The sequence below is a fragment of the Mycteria americana genome, chromosome Z (assembly GCF_035582795.1).
Source record: "Mycteria americana isolate JAX WOST 10 ecotype Jacksonville Zoo and Gardens chromosome Z, USCA_MyAme_1.0, whole genome shotgun sequence".
NCBI classification, from domain to species: Eukaryota; Metazoa; Chordata; class Aves; order Ciconiiformes; family Ciconiidae; genus Mycteria; species Mycteria americana.
In genome coordinates, this window is record NC_134396.1 from 46,588,314 (window position 1) to 46,605,578 (window position 17,265).

Consider the following 17,265-nt stretch of genomic DNA (forward strand, 5'->3'; position numbering starts at 1 on the left):
CTTCTCTGCAGCAGCGTCGTTGCAGCCACGCATTCTGCAATTGCACATTCCGAAACACAGCCATCTCTGCCTGGAGGTCCTTCCAGGAATGCCCTTCGTGGTCTGCATGCTGCTCTTCCTACAGCTAGAGGTAGATAATATTTTAATTTAGAGACTTGAGGTAGTACCTGAACTGCTCTGTCTTCTGTAGTTAGTAATTCGGGAAATCCAGGTGCAGTATCTAATATTATGCCTAAGGATCAGTCTTGTTTCTGTTCTTTTCTTGTAAATACAGGGCATTTTCTACCTTTTTGCAGCCCAAGCTTAGAAGAAAATAAATGTAGTTACTATACCTATTTCTCTTGCCTCGTTGTAATTATCAACAATCCCTGCCCTCTTTGGAGAAGTATTTCCTCAGGCTTCTCCTTGCACCTTGATCCTTTCTAATTGCAAACTTTCTGGAATGTCACTTTTAATTAAAGAAGACTCCCTTCTTGCCAGAGAAGGGCAGCACTTTGTACAGAAACAAGCTGTGTAGGCTCCTCCACTTCAGTAAGGAAGGAAAAAAAGAAAAAAGAAAGAAAAAAAAAGCAGAATTGAACTCTGGAAAGTGAGTAAATGGTTTCTCCCTGTTTCTAAAGTTTGGTCTTCCACTTGGGAAATCCTAATTGCAGAGCAGAGGGGGAAAAAACCAAAACAACCAAAATGTCCTCATTTAGGAATTTTAAAAACTTTTACAAATTGCCACAAAATGTGTATTGGATTATTACATGAATCATGATTACCTCATTTCTTGTTTGGAGAGACAGTGCGAGAGCACTGTCAGCAGGCATTAGTACATTTCCGGAGATTGGCATTAAATAAAGTATGCTGTGTCTAATAAATCCAAGTGAATCTATTGTTATTACTAACCAAAACAATTATCAAATGTGATGAGTATTCTGAGCTGACTGAGTACTGAGTCCTAAAATAAAGGGCGGCAAAGAATAAGCCAGATATATTGGCTTATGTGTGTACTTTTCTGTATTTTTCCTGTGCTGCTTCTTGCCTTGTTTCTGAATCTCCTTCTGTTCTTTTATTAATCAGAAACCACCATTAGGGGCTAACAATTAGTGAAATGGGAGTGACTTCCAGGGAGAGTTTCCAAATACTTAACATGTGGTTAACATATAACATTTGTGAATTGTACGCGAAAACTGGGTGACATTGTGCCTACCCAGAGTGGCTTCATGCTGTCACAGCCAAATGCATCCTCCTTCCCCTCCTTCTCCTCCTCCTCCAGGAAGATGTTTGACTGCAATGGATAAATGAGAGTGGTGCTGCCCCTTCTACTTTTTTTCTTCAAGCGAACAGATTTTAACTGCTTATTAACTGGAGATGAATGAGGACGGGGCAACTGAGGGCACAGTAGTACAAACCCAGGGCTCTGTGCACCAAATCCCGGCTTCCTTTGATTTGACATATGTTGAATATGTCATGACATACGTTTTGGGGGGAAGCAGCTATGCCTGAAAGTCTCTCTGTCCTTCTCTGTATTAGATGGGGAGGGAAAAAAGACCACCAAAAATCCAAACAAACCTGCTACTTTCTAAAGTTGCCTTTAAAAGAAAGAAGACATGCTTTTTGTGGGTATGAAAGATTTCAAGCAAACGAGCGACAGGGGCAGGGCCAGGAGAAGTACTGCCGTTTAAACTTGGTCAAGAAAACAGCTTGTCACCATGGGCAGTAAAGCTGAAATTTATCTAACCCAAAGCAGTTTCACCCATGCCTTGGCTGCCCTCAGAAACTGAGAATGTAACACGTAAGCTGCTGAACAGCTTAATTACTTCTGCCTCCCTGTTTATCCTTTCCCTTTCGGCCACAACCATATTACTGAAGCCCTGCTGGATGCTGTTGAGGGTATAAATTTTTTAATTGGATACTGAAATACTTGCATCAGACAAGGCAGTTCACAAAGATGAAGAATAATTGGGGGCAACTGTAGCAAACACTTCTGTTTGCCTAGACGGCAGATGGCAGACCTTGTTAGTGAGCTGCCGTGCTCATTTTTACCTTCCAGGTTGAAGCTTGTGGTCATTTTCACAGGTGAGAGGAGGGAAAAAAAAAGTTAGATGCCTGTAGAAGAGGTGTTTCATTTATGATATTGAAATGCTAATAAAGCTGCCACATTAAAAACAATTCCTCCTCATTTCTCTCCTTTGCTCATCCCTCAGTCTGGTTTTGTCTGGGATATTTGTGATTCCTCAGGTACTCATGTACTGTCGCCTTTACTGCGTGATGCCTCGTCTGGCTCCTCTCCTCTCTCGTCTGTTGCCCATCCTCCTGCCCTGGATGCATCACTCGGAGCAGAAGCAGGTCCAGGCCTCCGGGACCCTCATCGCATCACGGGAGGGCTCGGGGCCACACATCTCCCGGTAGACCCCTGCTCGTGGGGCTGCTCCTCGGTGCCGTGGGAGCGGGGAGGAGGCACCACACGCGGCCACGCGCCCCTGTGCCGCCTGGCCGCCTTCCTCAGCGAAACCCCAGCCTTCTGCCTTCCAGCAAAAGAAAATGTTTTTTAAAAACTAAATTTGGCTGGGTTGGACAAGACGTCTTCTCAGTCTCGTTGACATAAAGGGCGCTTGTTGTATATGGAAACATACCGTCCTCTGGAACCGGCTGTTGGAACAGTGGTCTCTATTGAGCAGCCTTCTCTTTAGGCTTGGGCATGCTACAGAGTACTGATTTTTATGAATTTGCAGCTAATACGTTTAAATACCAAAAAGAAAAAAAAAAAAGTCCTGACAATGTGACTTGGACCTTAAAAGTGCTTCCTTGGGGAAGAAAGGGGGGGATGCTACAAAATAGTTGCTTAAGTAAATGTGAAAGCCAAGTACCCCATAATTCCTGTTATATGAGAAAATAAATCCAAGACAGTTGTTAGGAAGAAAATAGCTTCTTAAGACTCATAAACAGTCTTTTCTCTGTTGCTTCTAGGAGGAGAAAGCTTTCACCCCTTCTGTGTAACAGAGGGTTTAATCTTATCCTTCACAAAAAAGCCCTGTACAAATAGTCCCTGGGTTGCTATGCAAATCTGGTCTTTTCCAACAACTGCTGGAAGAAGCTCGTCTTTGAATTCCTGGTGAAACAAATAGCTTTTTGGAGAGCCTGTCACTTGCTGTTTTGTGTAGAGTGAGGTGTCATGAGGCAACTGAGCTCATTTAACAACTTGCTTCTGCCAAAAGAGATGGTCCCAGCCGCACGCTGCTGTGGGTTGTGTCATGCTAGTTCTTGTGCTCATCTGTTTTCTTAGCAAGCTCAAGCCAGCAAAAACTGTAACAAAAACCCCCAAAACAGTGCCAGAAAAACAATTCTAAAAAAAAAAGGTTTACTTTCTCCTGGCAACGTGTGCTGAATCACCTCTGCAAGGGGTCAAACAGTGCCAGAGCTGACACATGAAAGAAAACGAAATGCATACTTTAATCCATGCAACATACCCATTCCTGAACCTGAATCATGGAAATGATTGCATTTGCTGTAGAATTTCTTTACCTTGTTTCAGGAGCAAAGGAAGCACACAATGGCTGCTTTTTTTGCACAAGCAAAGCCTTTTCATGGTCCTATGATGCTGATTTCAAGAGCCTTTAGAAAATGACCCCAGTAACTTTCTGTAAAATGAGTATCACTAACTTACTAGGTTGTCCTTTGCTCTTCTGCCTTGCTTGCTTTCTCTGTGTCACTTCATGTCATGCATGTGCAGCTCTGCTGCATCCTCCTTGCATTGCAGGGATGTGGCACCTTCCTGATCCTCACACTAAAAACTCTGACCTCCTTTGTGGTCTAAAAACTGCCCTTAGACCACAGTCACTCACATGTTGCATTGTTCTCATGCTAGCCCAGATTGCTGACTGTAGTCTTTCCCAGTGCTTCAACTGCATTGCTTCCCATTTCGATGCACCACCCTTTGTTGTGTTTTCATCTCTTGCTCTTTCCATCTCCAGGCAATTCTGAAAGTCTGAGCTCCCTGGTCTGGGTATCTTCCTCTGCAGCTCTGCTTTCCTGAAAAGGTGCAAAACTGCATTTTCTGAGGGTTGAAGGACTGCCTGATTTTCACATTTGTGTTGCTTCATTATGGTGGACAGGGCCTGTGAGGATAGGTACGTCAGATGTGCATTTAAGAGTATGTCCTACAATATTTACCAGGGACACATGCAAGGCTGGAATCCAGCCCCCACACACTTAAGTAAAGTTCCATCATCTTGTCGTGCATACTTGACTCTATCAGCTTTTTTGGGGGTGTTTCTAGTGCCCCACTGCATTTTCTGACACACTGAAGACCCGCAGGAGTTTTTAAATAGTAGTGTGTTATCAATACGTTTTCTCTTAGATATCCATGATATTTGGTGTTGGCAATGATGCAAAGAGAAGGTTAACTTTTTAAATGTAATTCTCCAGAGGTACTGTATTAAAAGGTACTTTTCCGGCTGAATTTGTGCACTCTAAGAAGTGATTACCTCTCCGGCACCTGCACGTTGACCGGCCGTGCTGAGTGCTCCTCTTTCACTCCAACGCGGAGTAAACCAGGTGATTCTGAACGACTGCTTGGATGCTCTGAGGAGCAGCAAGCTCTGACAGTGCTGTCAGCAGAGTACATCTGACTGTGCAGATGGAAGAATCGGTGCCGGTGAAGGAGGACAGGTTGCACTGTGCTCTGCGTCGCGGCTGCGTGAGGTGGAGCCGTCTTGCTGTCTCTCCCTTTGAGTTTCTGAGTCCTGCTTCCCGGGGCTGGGCAAAGCCGGGGCATGCTTCGGAGCCGTCAGGTGTGGTGTGATGGATGTCTGGGTTTCCAGTCCCAGGGAAAGGAAACCTAAAGGGGCGTGAGGCATTACGCTAAGTCCCTTGCTCCACAGGAGGAAATTGGATGTCTTGTGACCTGCACTTGAAAGCTGGATAGTTCAAGTTATCATAACCTACAGCTGCAGGGAGGAGATTACCACATCCTTGACTTGGTAAACAACAGAGTTGTTTGAAGGCCAAGGGTTTAGTACAAATAATCGTTAAAACATGGGCTGTTTGTTTATTGTGTTTTAAAGGTGCAGAATTAAGTGCTCAGAAGTTAGGAAATGGCAGGGTTAAGGCAGTAATTACCTCCCCGTCTGTGGGCTGTCGGCCGAAGCCGAGAGCCGCGCTGACGTGAGCACACAAATATTTGGGGGCCTGGTGATGCTGGCAGCCCCTCGGCGGTGTCTGGCCACTGCAGATGCTCTGAGCACCCATGGCGCAGGCTGAGCTCGGCTGAAGCTGGCAGGGCTCAGAAACACCTTCCCGGAGGCAGTCGGGCCCTTCCCTTCCGTCGGGCAGACGGAAACCGATGCATCCAGGTCAGTGGGCACAACAGGAGAGGCTCAGCCAGCTGACTTGGCCGGCTGTAGGCGCGTGCGGCGGGGCACAGCTGCGTTTTTGCTTGTTATCACCGAGGGCTCCTCTCCTCGGCCTCAGCCCCGTCACCTGGTGAGGCAGGCAGCACACCAACACAAGCCCTGCGTCGTGCTGCACCCTTGATTCATCTCTGAAGCTTTCTGAAGGAAAAGATGCATCTTATCCTGCTGCTGGAGATGGCTTGATAATGAACATGGAGAAGGCGTTTAATTAAACTTAGGTGGGTAGGTGCAGTTCTGGCCTGGTATCGCACTGAAAAAGCGTAACACAGGGTACAGCAAGTATTCTTCCTGTTCGCAGTTCACCGCTTTAACAAGTGCCTTCTGCTGTAGACCCCCACATTGTTTATTTACCTCTGTCCAGCTTCCTGAGGAAGGGAATCTCATTCATGTGCGAGCTTGCTGAAAAGTTACCATGCAATGTCCAGCTGCGCCTTTAGCAGCCAATACTAGGAGCCTGGGAGACGCACGTGTCCCTCTGTGCCCTATTCTTGTTTTAGCTGGGTGCATAACTCAATATCCAGCTCCTGGGGTGCTTTGAGGAGTGCTTAGCAAGCTTTCTCTCAGCCTGGCTAATTGCTCCCGAACCCTGAAATGCAGTAAAGGACGTCCTTTTCTGTGCATGTGCCTAGCTTCTTCAGCGGCTGCTGCAGACCCAGAGTTTCTGAGATCTGTAAGTAGTAGTGTGGAGTTTTTCAAGCCATTGTTGCTTTCTCAAAGTCTGGCAATATATTTTTTTATCTGAAGATATGTTTCTATTTGAAGGACTTCTTGAGCATTTTAAAAGGAATATTTAAAAACACAACATTTTAAATATGTAACATTAAGTACAAGTGGATTCAGAGAGGCTGTAAAGTCTTTGTACATGCTGCAAGTGTCAAAGCAGCTGTGGGCTGTCACTGCTCCAGAAGTTTGCTCTTTCAGCTGAAGGCTGAAAGGGAGCTTTTAAAGTAATTCTTGCTGTCACTGTGTGTATCTACACTTAGAAAATCACCTGTTAGCCGCTTCCTTCCTAAATGACAGCAGGGGTAAAATAGACCATTTCGGATTCTTTTTGGATCTGTCTTGTGAATTTTGGGTTTAAGACTTTTCCAAACATAAGTTTTAAACCAAAACTTGAGATTCTTGCAGCCACATCACTTGAGGGGGTGGGTCTTTGAAGAAGAAAAGTGCATTAAATATAGTAAGACTCACCCGCACTTTTACATCAGGATAAGGAGCCCAGATACTCCCTTTGTATTCCCTCCTGTTCCCCCTCGTGCTAGCAGCTGTTTCGCTCTACGCTTTTGCTTTCCAGGGTAATGACTCTTGGGACCGAGCTATCTCACTGACCATCTGTGGCCCATACAGCAATTTGTAGTGGATAATCCCTTGCACTAAACCTTCCCAGCACGTGCTGCATGTTAGTTTTGGACTTTGTCCTGTTCTGAGCTCACTGTAGGCCTGTGAGCTGCTGCGGCAAGGTGCCATCCTTCCCGCAGCCGGGCGAGAGGTGCGGAGCTCCCTGGAGGACTCTTAGTTCAGTGCGGCTGGAGTTACGCAAGTGCTCCCAAACCCTGTTTACCACTGGGAAATAGTTAAAATCTGCAGGGAAAAAAAATACGCAGCTGAGTCACACCATTGGTTTCCATCAGGAACAGGGTTAGAAGGTTTGCAGCTGTAAAAAAACCACACACACGCTCAAACAGACACACAGTGACCCGGGTATTTTACATGCTGTTTTGGTCATTGCTTTCTTAATGGACAGGATTTACGTTCTTAACCTAGCAGCTTTTCTCACTTTTTTTTTCAAGCCGTGACAACTTGGGCATCACATCTCTATCCGACTCCAGGTGCTGGGACTTGGCTAGCGGAGAGATTCGTGACGAGTTTACCTCGTGTGTGGGCATGGCTGTCCTGTGGCAGACTGAAGGTTCACCTAACACAGCCTCTGGTTGCCCCAAAACCCCAGAATTTAGGGAACTATGCAAGCGCAGCGGCGAGCAGTACTTCTCTGATAACCTCCTCCAGCATGCAGCAAGCTGTGGGTGCGGGACTTCCTGAGCGACACACTGCCCCTGGGTGCTTGCAGGGGGATGATTTTCTTCCCTGAACCGGTCAGTTTAATTTCTGGGTAACCCTGAGCTGCTGGCTGCTGCACCACTGCCTGGCTGTTCAAGCACGGTGAGTGCAAGGCGCACGCTGCCTGTGCACGCTTCTGGGTCTGTGTCAAACCTCCCGCTGACAGCAGCAGGCACCCTCTCCAGTCATCTCTTTTTGGGGTGAGGGATCTCGGCCAACACGGTCTCTTTTCCTGCATAGGCTGCTCTGCTGTATCTCTGGTGCCCTCCACCTTCCCTGGGTGTTTGCTAAGGCAGCAGAGGCATTTAACCAGGGCTTATTTTCTAGGCAACTCTACCCTACCTCTTCCCTCTGCTCCCCTCCCCACCTTCACTCAGCTTCCCCATTTTCACCAACTTGTTTTTACATAATGCCAGTGTAACTTTGCAGGGAAGAAGGCCTGGCTCCGCTTCCCCAGGCAAGCAAACTGCCCAAAGCCTGGAGTGGCTGCAAGCTGCAGAAAACTCTGTGCCCAGTCCGGCACGGACGTTTGCAGTCCAGTTACAAAAGCACGGTGCTTGCATTATGCTAATCCCCCGGCTCTGGCTAACGAAAGACCTCCACCGGCCAGGCAGGACCGATCGCAGCACGGAGAATGACATCATTTGGAAAAAGGGCTGCTGCGCAAGGCTGCCAGTGATTGTGCAGCATCCCTCCCCTCTCATAGGGGGAGGCCGCTCCGTCTCGGCGTGCGCAGGCACTGCTTTATAAATTGGAATAGTTTTAGTTACCACAGGAGTTGTAACTTGAGGGAGTGCAGGATGAGGAGACACGTGTGACTCCCCTCTCTGGCAGGCTGCAATAATGATATAATGCCATAAATCCTGCGATTTGTTTGTTAAGCTCTGTCACCTAGAGATCCGTTTCCTTTTAATGCATGCATTGTTTTTACTTGCCCTAATTTGCCTTGTACAAACAATGGCAAGAAATGCCGGTACCAAGAAAGCATAACTGGTGTGATGCTGCATGCAGGCTCACCCATGTGCTGCTTGTGATCGGCGCAAGAAGCTGCGGAGAAACAAAATGCAAGATGACTGGGCTGCTTTGTGAAACCTTCCAGCTCAGTAATGCCAAAACGCCGTCAGGCGCCCCACGCTCTGAAACCAGCACACGACTCTCAGCATTGCCATTCTGCCTGTTTCTTCCCCTATGGACGCGGTTATAATAAACAGCAGCTAAGCACAGACGTCTCCCTGGCATACGGTCAGGCAGCCTTGCTGGAGGAAATTTTTTTTTCCCCCCTGCAAGCTGCCAAGGTGGACTCCGTAGCTCCTGCGATAGACTGAATGAGACTGCAGTTCCCCCATCAGTTTCATAATACTCAGAAAGCATCCATTTACATCATTGTATGCAGTGCAGGGCAGCAGCTGCCAGGAAATTTGAAACTATTTTGATTCCAGTTGACTAGAACAGCAGCAATTGAATTAGCTGGTATCGCTATAGATAAACTGATGATCTGTGCATTTTATTTCTTTGACCAATGGGTAACTGCTGGAGCTACAGTAACCTCTGTGAGTAAGGAGACTGTTCAAGCAAATATATCTAATTTCTCGAGCTAGCTTATATATATATTATATATATACTGTATAGAGAGAGACACTCACACCATTCTTTTGTAAAATGTACCTGTAAACAAAATGTCTGTCTATGCTTGTAACTTGTGTTTTGCTTCCTAGAATTTCCTGTTATTATGCTGTAGACAAGCTTGCTTGACATGGAATGGTTATTTACCTATGAAATATCATATCTATGCCTGATGTAAGTCATTAATTCTTTCAACGTCTAGTCATCAGAAAGGCTGCCAACTGCTGTTAGGTTATATTTGCCCGGTCTCAGTTTTCTAGCCACTCACCCCCTTTCTATTTTAGCTTTTTCTCTCTCCGTTTAATTCTTTAATTTTTTTTCTTTTTTTTTTTTTTTGCTTTGTTGAAAGAAGCCACCTTCAATGCAAAGTAGAAATTGGTGTTACCTGAGAGTGTGTGTCCTTTCTTTGTTTGTTTGGTGATGGGTATTTTTTTTCCCTGCTCATCTTCAGTGCGGTCCTTAAATTTTGTTGTTGCCTTTCTAGCCTTGTTTGTAATGCAGTCATATTGGGGGATGGGGTTGGACAGGATATGCCAGTAGCTGCAGCAAGACATGATGCTGTGGTGGTGGATGGGAATAAGGGAGGAGTTTCCCTTAAAGAGCTCAAGCTCCTCTAAGCTCTGGTACCTGAAATAGCTCTCTGAGCAAAGGGAAAGGCTTTGCACCTTTTAGGAGCAGGGGACGATTGGTGGTGGTTTACTGCAAGGAGTGGAGACCTCGGCAGTCATGTGCATGGTGGTACCTAACTTAATGGGGACAGACTGCTGCTTTGGTGCCATATGTGAATTTGTTTTAATCAGGCAGTGAATTAGGCAATGTTCCTGCAGGGTGCCATGAGGGCGAGAATCCTGCTGACTTGTGCTCGCATAGGGCAGCAGCAGCAGTCCTTCCAGAGCAGGGCTGCTGGCGCCTCACTGTAGAAAAGGCCTTAAATTTCTACCGTGAAAGTGCTCCTCTCTTGCCCAGGTGAAACACGGCTTGTAAGCGTGGCAGAGAGGAGTACCTGTGTGCACGCTCCGTCCTCCTGCACATCTCTCTGTGCCCATATATGCGTGTATGTGCTGTGTACGTGTACCTCTTCTGGAGTCTGCTGGGCTTGCCAGAGTGTAAAGTTTGCTTGGGATGAAGTTCAGGAGCAGAAGTACATCAGAAACTTGCTTGGAATTGCTTACCACCGTCAGCAGCGGCCGTCGGTGGCAGATGGGGACGCGCAGCAGTGCATTTAGCATTCACCGCCAGAAATAAGGCCGCCTCTGTTTCCCTCGTGTCGGTTCAGAAGCTAAGATAGCAATTAGCAGAGACGAGCCTGGCCCCTTGGCAGGGTCTGTGTGCGCTGCCTTGTCAGGGCTTGGCCTCCAGCGCACGTTGGCTGCATCCCAGCCCCATGGGGGGCCGGGGGGTGATGCTCCGGGCTTCCTTCCAGCGAGGCGGGGTGCGTGGGTTGGAGGGAGGCACGGCGGGTCCCAGCTCCTGGGGCCCTATGCATTGCCTTCCTTCAGGATGCGGCCAGAGCGTACGGCCCAGGCAGCGGCATGGCCAAGCACTGCCCCGCGGTGCTGGGGGCATGAGGCGATCCCAACTGGGGCACCTTCCGCTTGCAGGTCTGCAAGCTGAGAGTTGCTGTAGGTGGAGCTGTGTCCACCGAGAAAGGTTTACGATAGCATCGGTAGTGACGGGCTCCCTATCAGCAGCTCTTCTCTCTTAAAAAACCCCAACTCTAGACACGTGCTGAGAGAGCAGCAAGCACTAATGCTGCTGCATTAGAGCAGACCGGGGCTGCGGGGTGGGGAGTTGGGGCCTTTTGCTGGCTTGGGCTGGTCCTGGTGCAGGTGCAGAGATGATGCAGCGACACAGCATCGTTCTTATCCATGAGTCTGTCCTGGTGGAAGTGTGTCCCAATGGCAGCCTGGTGCCTGTGCCGTGAAGTGGGTGGGCTTGGGATGCACCCAAGCAGTGCGTGGCTGAATTGTGTGCAAAGGGGGCCGTTTGCCTGGGGCTTCGGGCACTCAGAAAAAGCACTGTGCCTGGAAACGCTCACGTGGGGAGAGGGACCTCGCTCTCTTCTTCAGACTCTCCCAGTGCACCCAACACCTGTGTGTTGGAAACCCTGCCATGAAGGCAGGCTGGTGATGCAGAAGTGGGCAGGGTATCCATGCTCCTCACAGCTCCCTGGGGCCTTGCAGCAGAGAAGAGGTCCCTGCTTTGTCCAGTTGCTGTTCTCAACAGCAACCAAGTCATCTAGGTGAAACCTGACCCACTGAAGTTTTATTATGGAGTGATTAAATCAACAGCATGGAGATATCTGGAGAACCTACTGGGGAAGAGACTGTGGTTTGGCATGGTCTGAGTCTATCGCTTTGATCCTGCACCACACGCAATGTGCGGTATTTACCCTGTGGCTAGATATACTGGATAGTGAGCTGGCAGGTGTGAGCTGCTGCTCGTCTTTACAAACTACTGGCAGATAGATAGCCACATTAGTGTGGTGCTGAGCTTGCGTTAAATTATCCTCCCTTTCACCTTGAATTCAGCCTGTCATTAACCACAGCTACACGGCTTCCTCCTCAGAAATGGCTTGTGGCCAGCCTGCTCAGGGCGGAGATGGGATCAGTTTGCAACGCAGCACCTAGAGATGCACCTCAAGCGGGGCAAAGCATCCAAATGCAAGTTGGTGTCTGGTTTCAGAGCTGTCACCCCTGACATTTTTCAGAGTAGGTGTTTGGATCTGCCCCCCCGCCCCCGCTTGTTTGTTTTAAAGCACTTGTATACTTCAGGACAGTTTTTTCCAGAAGGGTGCAGTGAATGCAGCTGTTGCTGGTTTTTTTTTTTTTTTTTTTTTTTTCCAAAAGCTCAGTTCCTCCTTGGGCTGCAATATAAGGTGGCCAAGTACCCGTCATTGTGTCATCCATGAGGTCCCTCTGAGGACAGCTGGTTCTCTGTTACCCCACAACAATGGGAGCCACTGGGTGCTCGGCGCTTGGAAAACGGGACCATCCGTTTTCGCTTCTGCTTTGTTTACATCAGTTGGAAACATCAGCACGAGGAGGGGAGGGGTAGCAAGCTTTTTGTGCAGCGGTGAATTTGCGGCAACAGAAAATGTGAACTTCTCGGTATGCGTACATCACTGCGACATGACCTTCAGTTACCTGAATTGTTAAAGGAAGAGGGTAGTGCTGGCAGAACGTTGAATTGCACATTAATTGCTCTGTAATTTAGCTAATTGGTTTTGTCAAGGCTGTGGAATATATGGGGTGTGGCTGATTATCTTCCCAGTGTTTCATCTTTACAAGTGAAAATGACCTGAAAACATATTTTTTAAATAAAACCAACATGTATGGCACATGCTGTGGGTGGATGTCAGACCTCTGAATATCTGCTTTCTTCAGCCTTTGCGCCTGGCCTGTGGCCTCAGACTGTTCATGGGCCACTGGGACCCTTTCTGAAGTGTAGCAGACATTTCTGGCATTCCTTCCTCGGCAGTGCACACTCCCAATGTAGGCCTGCCCAAAAACTCGTATGTAAAAGGACCAGCTCCGGATAGCTGCAGTGTGAGAGCATGCAGAAGTGAGTTAAACGGAACGGTATTTTCCCTGCAGGGGAGAGTGTAGTTACTCTGTTAGGAGAGGGCTGGGAAGGAAGGTCAGGCTTTTTGCTTATGCAGACGGTAGGTAAACCCACGTTCTCTTTTTTTCTTTGCAGGTAGTGGCCATAGAAGCAGCACTTTGCTCCCTCATACCATCATCAATGAATTTCCAGAGTATGGCACCGTAGAGCCAAGTGGAGACGCGCCGAGGGCTGCGTTGCCACAGCAGGCAGAGCCTGTGACACGCAGTCCGGACAGACGGGACGGTCACCACCGAGTACCTGGCAGGCTCCCTCCTCAGCATGTGGCTCCTGCAGACAATTCGAGACCTGACGCCAGGGCAGCGCAGCTGCGCGCCCTCGAAGAAGGTTTGCAACCTGCGGGTAACCTGCCAGAGATTATGAAAATCTCTCAACGGCTGGAAGCAACAAAGGTACAAGAGAGAGCAAATACTTCTGTTGATTCAGAGACGCAAATGGAAAAAAAGAGCGTTACTGGCAGCCAAAATGTGCAGGCAGCCAGAGAACCAGTTCCAGCAGGCCAAGAAAAACCCTCAGACATGCCTCTTCCATCTGAACGAACAGCTGAGGAAAAAATGCATTTGATCGTAGAGAAAGATCTGGCTGCAATATGGACTGGAGAAAAGCAGTCCGAGTCCTTGCAAGCCATCAGTAATAAAGCCGAGGAGGTCCACGCAGCACAGGAGACAAGCTGTCATAGACCATCTGCGACAAACCTGGAAGCAGCCAGCAGAGTGGAGGGGTGGGCGCATTTTGAGGAGTTTTCAGCGTATAGTCAAGGCAAAATGCAAATGGGTCCTGAGAGGAGGCTCTCTAAAGAGGCAGCTGTGAGCAAACATGTAGAATTTCAAGGGGTGGAGATTTTATGGCTGCAAAAAGCCGAGGAGCAGAGAAGAAAGAAGCACTCGCTGCTGGAGACTGTGTCCGTGGAGAGGAAGGCGTTCCCCAAAACGTCCAGCCACCCTGCACCACTGATGGTGTCCCCAGGCTTGGTCTCCTCGCCGGACAGCACTTGGAGCGAGGTCTGTGAGGACCCGAGGCTGGGACCTGCTGCCTCTGGAGCCACTCCTCTGGCGCTGCTTGGTGAAAGCGGGGAGGATGAAGTTTTTGTGAAGGACAAGAAGAACCGCAGCGAGGAGGAGATGGCTGTGCTAGCGAGAGGCCAGGGCAGGTGAGATGGCGGGGGTGCAGGGGGCAGGCGGCGTTTCTCTCGTCCCAAGCATGGGGCTTGTGCCTACGTCTTTAGGAGCTAATGACAAACAACGAATGTTTGCTGCCTGCGGCGTGGTGGCAATGGTAGCAGTTCACGCCTGGTGGCGGCTAGTGCATGAAGCTGGGACTGAACCCCGTCCTCACCACCTTGCTGAAGTTTGAAGTCCGTCTCAGGTTTGGAAACTTAAAGGTGTCTCTTGCTGTTTGCAGAGTAATGGCTGTGTGATGAAGCGTGTGTAGCAGGTGTAGTTGGGATCCAGACCTGGCATGTAATTAAATATAGGCAGCGTGCAGGCCTGGCCGTATGCGCCTGGCCAGATTTTCTGGTTTCGGGCAGAGTTCGTGCAAGAACAGTGCGAGCACCTCCGAGAGGTTGGATAATTAAGACGTTTTACCCAGGGCCTTGTATGTTATAAGAGGGTAAATGCTGTGATGTGCTTTCTATATTATCTGTCTGTGTTTATATAATTTTAGCTCTTTATATTGCAGAAATTGTGTGCTGCTTTTTACAAGCACATCCCTATTTGCTCACTTTTCTTTCCCGATGCGTATCTTGTAACAAAGCAGAGGGTCCCACCGGTGTGCTCTGAGCAAACCGTGCCTGCTCTGACCTGGCAGGGCGTTTGCTGCTGAAACAACAGGATCTCAGCAAGGGCGGCTCTCCTGCCTCTGCACCTCGGGATCCATGTGGTTTTGCTTTGGCTAGCATGTGGGGTGGCTTGGGCGGGCAGCCCTGACGCCTGGCACGTGCCGTGAGAAGCCTCACGGTATTTGGTGCAGCAGGGAAGAAAACTCTCTGCAGGGGGATGCTACACCTTCCCCTGTGCATCTGCAAGCAGGCCCAGTCTTCCCCCTTGAAATCTGGTTCTCCCAGCTTTGGGTTTTTAATTGCATTTGATTCCTTTTGCATTTTGGAGGGGTTTCCTCCATCCTTTCGCCGAAGACCCCAGCCCTAGTACTGCAGAGCCAGCAAACTGTCCTCTGGGGACAGAAGCCCCATCTGGGTGCACAGCTCTGACCTGTGCAGCCTCTGGCATGGCAGCGGTGCTGGCGGAGACCTTATGCATTTGTGAGCGCGCTTCTCCTTTGCATATAAGCAGCTGATGTTATCTGTTAGGCAATATTAGGCTTTGCCCCTGCCCCCCTCTTTTACCCAGGAGATTGTTTCTTTTTACGTCCCCGGAGAGGGAGATGGTACCAGTCATGAACAGAGGTGGTGCAAGGAGAAACTAGCATTTTACCCGCAGTGTTCTCTCCTGCACGAAGCCACATGGACCTTTCTGTTCACAAAGGTGGAAGGCGAGGAGGTTCACCCAGAGGTCTAAGCCTTCCCCCTGAGCTGAAACGAGCTGTTTCTGATTAATTTCCAGGATGATGGAGGAGGGGGAAGCATCCATGGGAGGATATGAAGATGTCCTTGGGCAGAGGCACTCCGATGTCTCCACTGATCTGTACAGCTCACAGTTTGAAAACATCCTAGACAATGCATCTCTGTACTACAGCGCGGAGTCACTGGAGACGTTGTACTCGGAGCCCGATAGCTACTTCAGCTTTGAGATGCCACTCACTCCCATGATCCAGCAGCGCATGAAGGAGGGCGGCCAGTTTTTAGATCGGACGTCAGCCTCGGGGCAGCCAGATGTCCTGCAGCTTCCCCCTGACGGGGAGGTGAAGGGCTACGGTGAAGGCATCGCCAATGGCTTAAGGGATGTAAGCGAAACACTCTTCAGAGGAGATGTCACGGAAGTCGCTCGTTTGGAAAGGTAAAAGTAGTGGATGAGCTTTCTGTGTGCCTGCTGATTTTTCCCCGATGTCTGTTTACTTCAGCAGACTGTCGCAGAGCGTAGTTTTGCCTCTTTCAACACTGCACGTTTTCTACACAGAGTAATTTCCAGTGTAACAGAGTGAGCTGTATGAGAGAAGTGAGCCGTCCCAACCCGCCGTTCATTAGAAAAGCGCAAATTTACTTTACGAAGGTTTTGTAGGTGATAATTCTGTTGATAAAAGGCTGGCTGGTATTGTCGCATCTCTGGGACCTGTCCCTGGAGGAGTTAGTTACCAGTTACAGATGAACCTTGTGCAGCTCCAGTTATACTTGAATTTGTTAGCAGCAATTTTAGGAACAATAACACCCTGCGCACACGGATGAGATGTCCAAATGCAGTTTGTGATTTGGGTGTTAAAGGTGTGTCTCTGGGCATAACTTGTCCTCTCTTGAGGTCAGCGGGAGTTTTGCTGGTTACCTCAGCTGGGACGAGGTTTGCTCCCACCGCATTCACAGGATTAGAGACTGAGCTGTTTCTTTCGTTTGTGCACTAGTTACTGATTGAGAGAGCGTTGCAAAAATGTTAATAATTTCCGTTCAGGTAAAGGAAGAGATAAGAAAACCCATTAAGAGTCATGTGAGAAGCAAAAACTAGGCTAAGTGGTCAGAAAATACTGTGGAATTGTAGAAACTCACTCTATGAGCAAACTTTCCTCATCGTGTGTTGTCAGAGAGGGTGGGGAGAGTGAAAGACAGCAAAAAGGCAAAGTGGGGGGTTGAGCCAAAAGCAGTAATCTGCAGAGGGGTGAGGGACCTTGTGAACAACAAAGATGCCTCGGGTCTTCATCTTCCAGGGACAGGACATCATCTAAGAGTCCACAGACTATTCCCTTAGATGGGTCTAGTCTAGTCTGAGCTTTCCTGGGAGTCAGTGGTGGGAGGTTTTTTGTCTGTTTTATTCCTTTTGTGCTAGTGTGAAAGAAGTCCTTTGAGCAGAAGTAGTTTTGCTAACTTTATGGATGAAGCTACAGTTTGCCCTTAAAAGAACAGGCAGAAGGATTTAGCAGCTTAGAATGTTTTTTCCATCAATCCTACTGGAAAAAAGGTGTTTAAATCTTGTACAACCCTGAGCTGCTTGGTGCCAATAGGCAATAGTGACTGCTAATCTGCTACAACCAGTGCGAAGCCAGAAACCGAGGTCAGTCCTGACACTTGTAGCTCGTTACTTATACTGAAATTAGAGACTGCTGTAAGACTGGGCAGTGGAGGACAAGCGGTGTGTACAGACCCTGATTCTGTTACCCCGTAGTTGCAGCACCTAGTATCTAAAAAGTACTGTCGAGTAAGGCCCACATCCGCTCATCGAGACAGAAGTTGTCACAAAGACAAGGTGTGCTTAGATAATGCTTAGAGACACATTAGGTGCCTGCCTAGTGTGGATTTCATTAGGAATTAAGTTAATTTTAGTTTAAATTTGCAGCCGCAGTGATAAACCAACAAAGTATTTTTAAATTCTTCTTTTTCCCCCTTAATAAAAAAAGGAGAAAGAAGTGTCCCCAACAGAGGGTTTGTTAGGAAGCTCTGCTGTTGTAGTCTGCAGGGCTC

At 48.4% G+C, this 17,265-nt stretch overlaps 1 protein-coding gene across 6 annotated transcripts in view; it reads left to right on the forward strand.

Moving 5' to 3' along the window:
• LOC142402685 (PH and SEC7 domain-containing protein 3-like) overlaps positions 1–17,265 on the forward strand; it is a 115,667-nt gene that overhangs the window by 13,164 nt on the left and 85,238 nt on the right. For 5 of the 6 annotated variants that reach the window (XM_075488393.1, XM_075488394.1, XM_075488395.1 and 2 more), the window contains exons 3-4: positions 12,780–13,854; positions 15,266–15,658. In XM_075488393.1, the coding sequence (XP_075344508.1) occupies positions 12,780–13,854; positions 15,266–15,658 (1,468 nt within the window). The remainder of the gene's footprint in view (positions 1–12,779; positions 13,855–15,265; positions 15,659–17,265) is intronic. The other variant, XM_075488396.1, reaches the window with a different exon arrangement.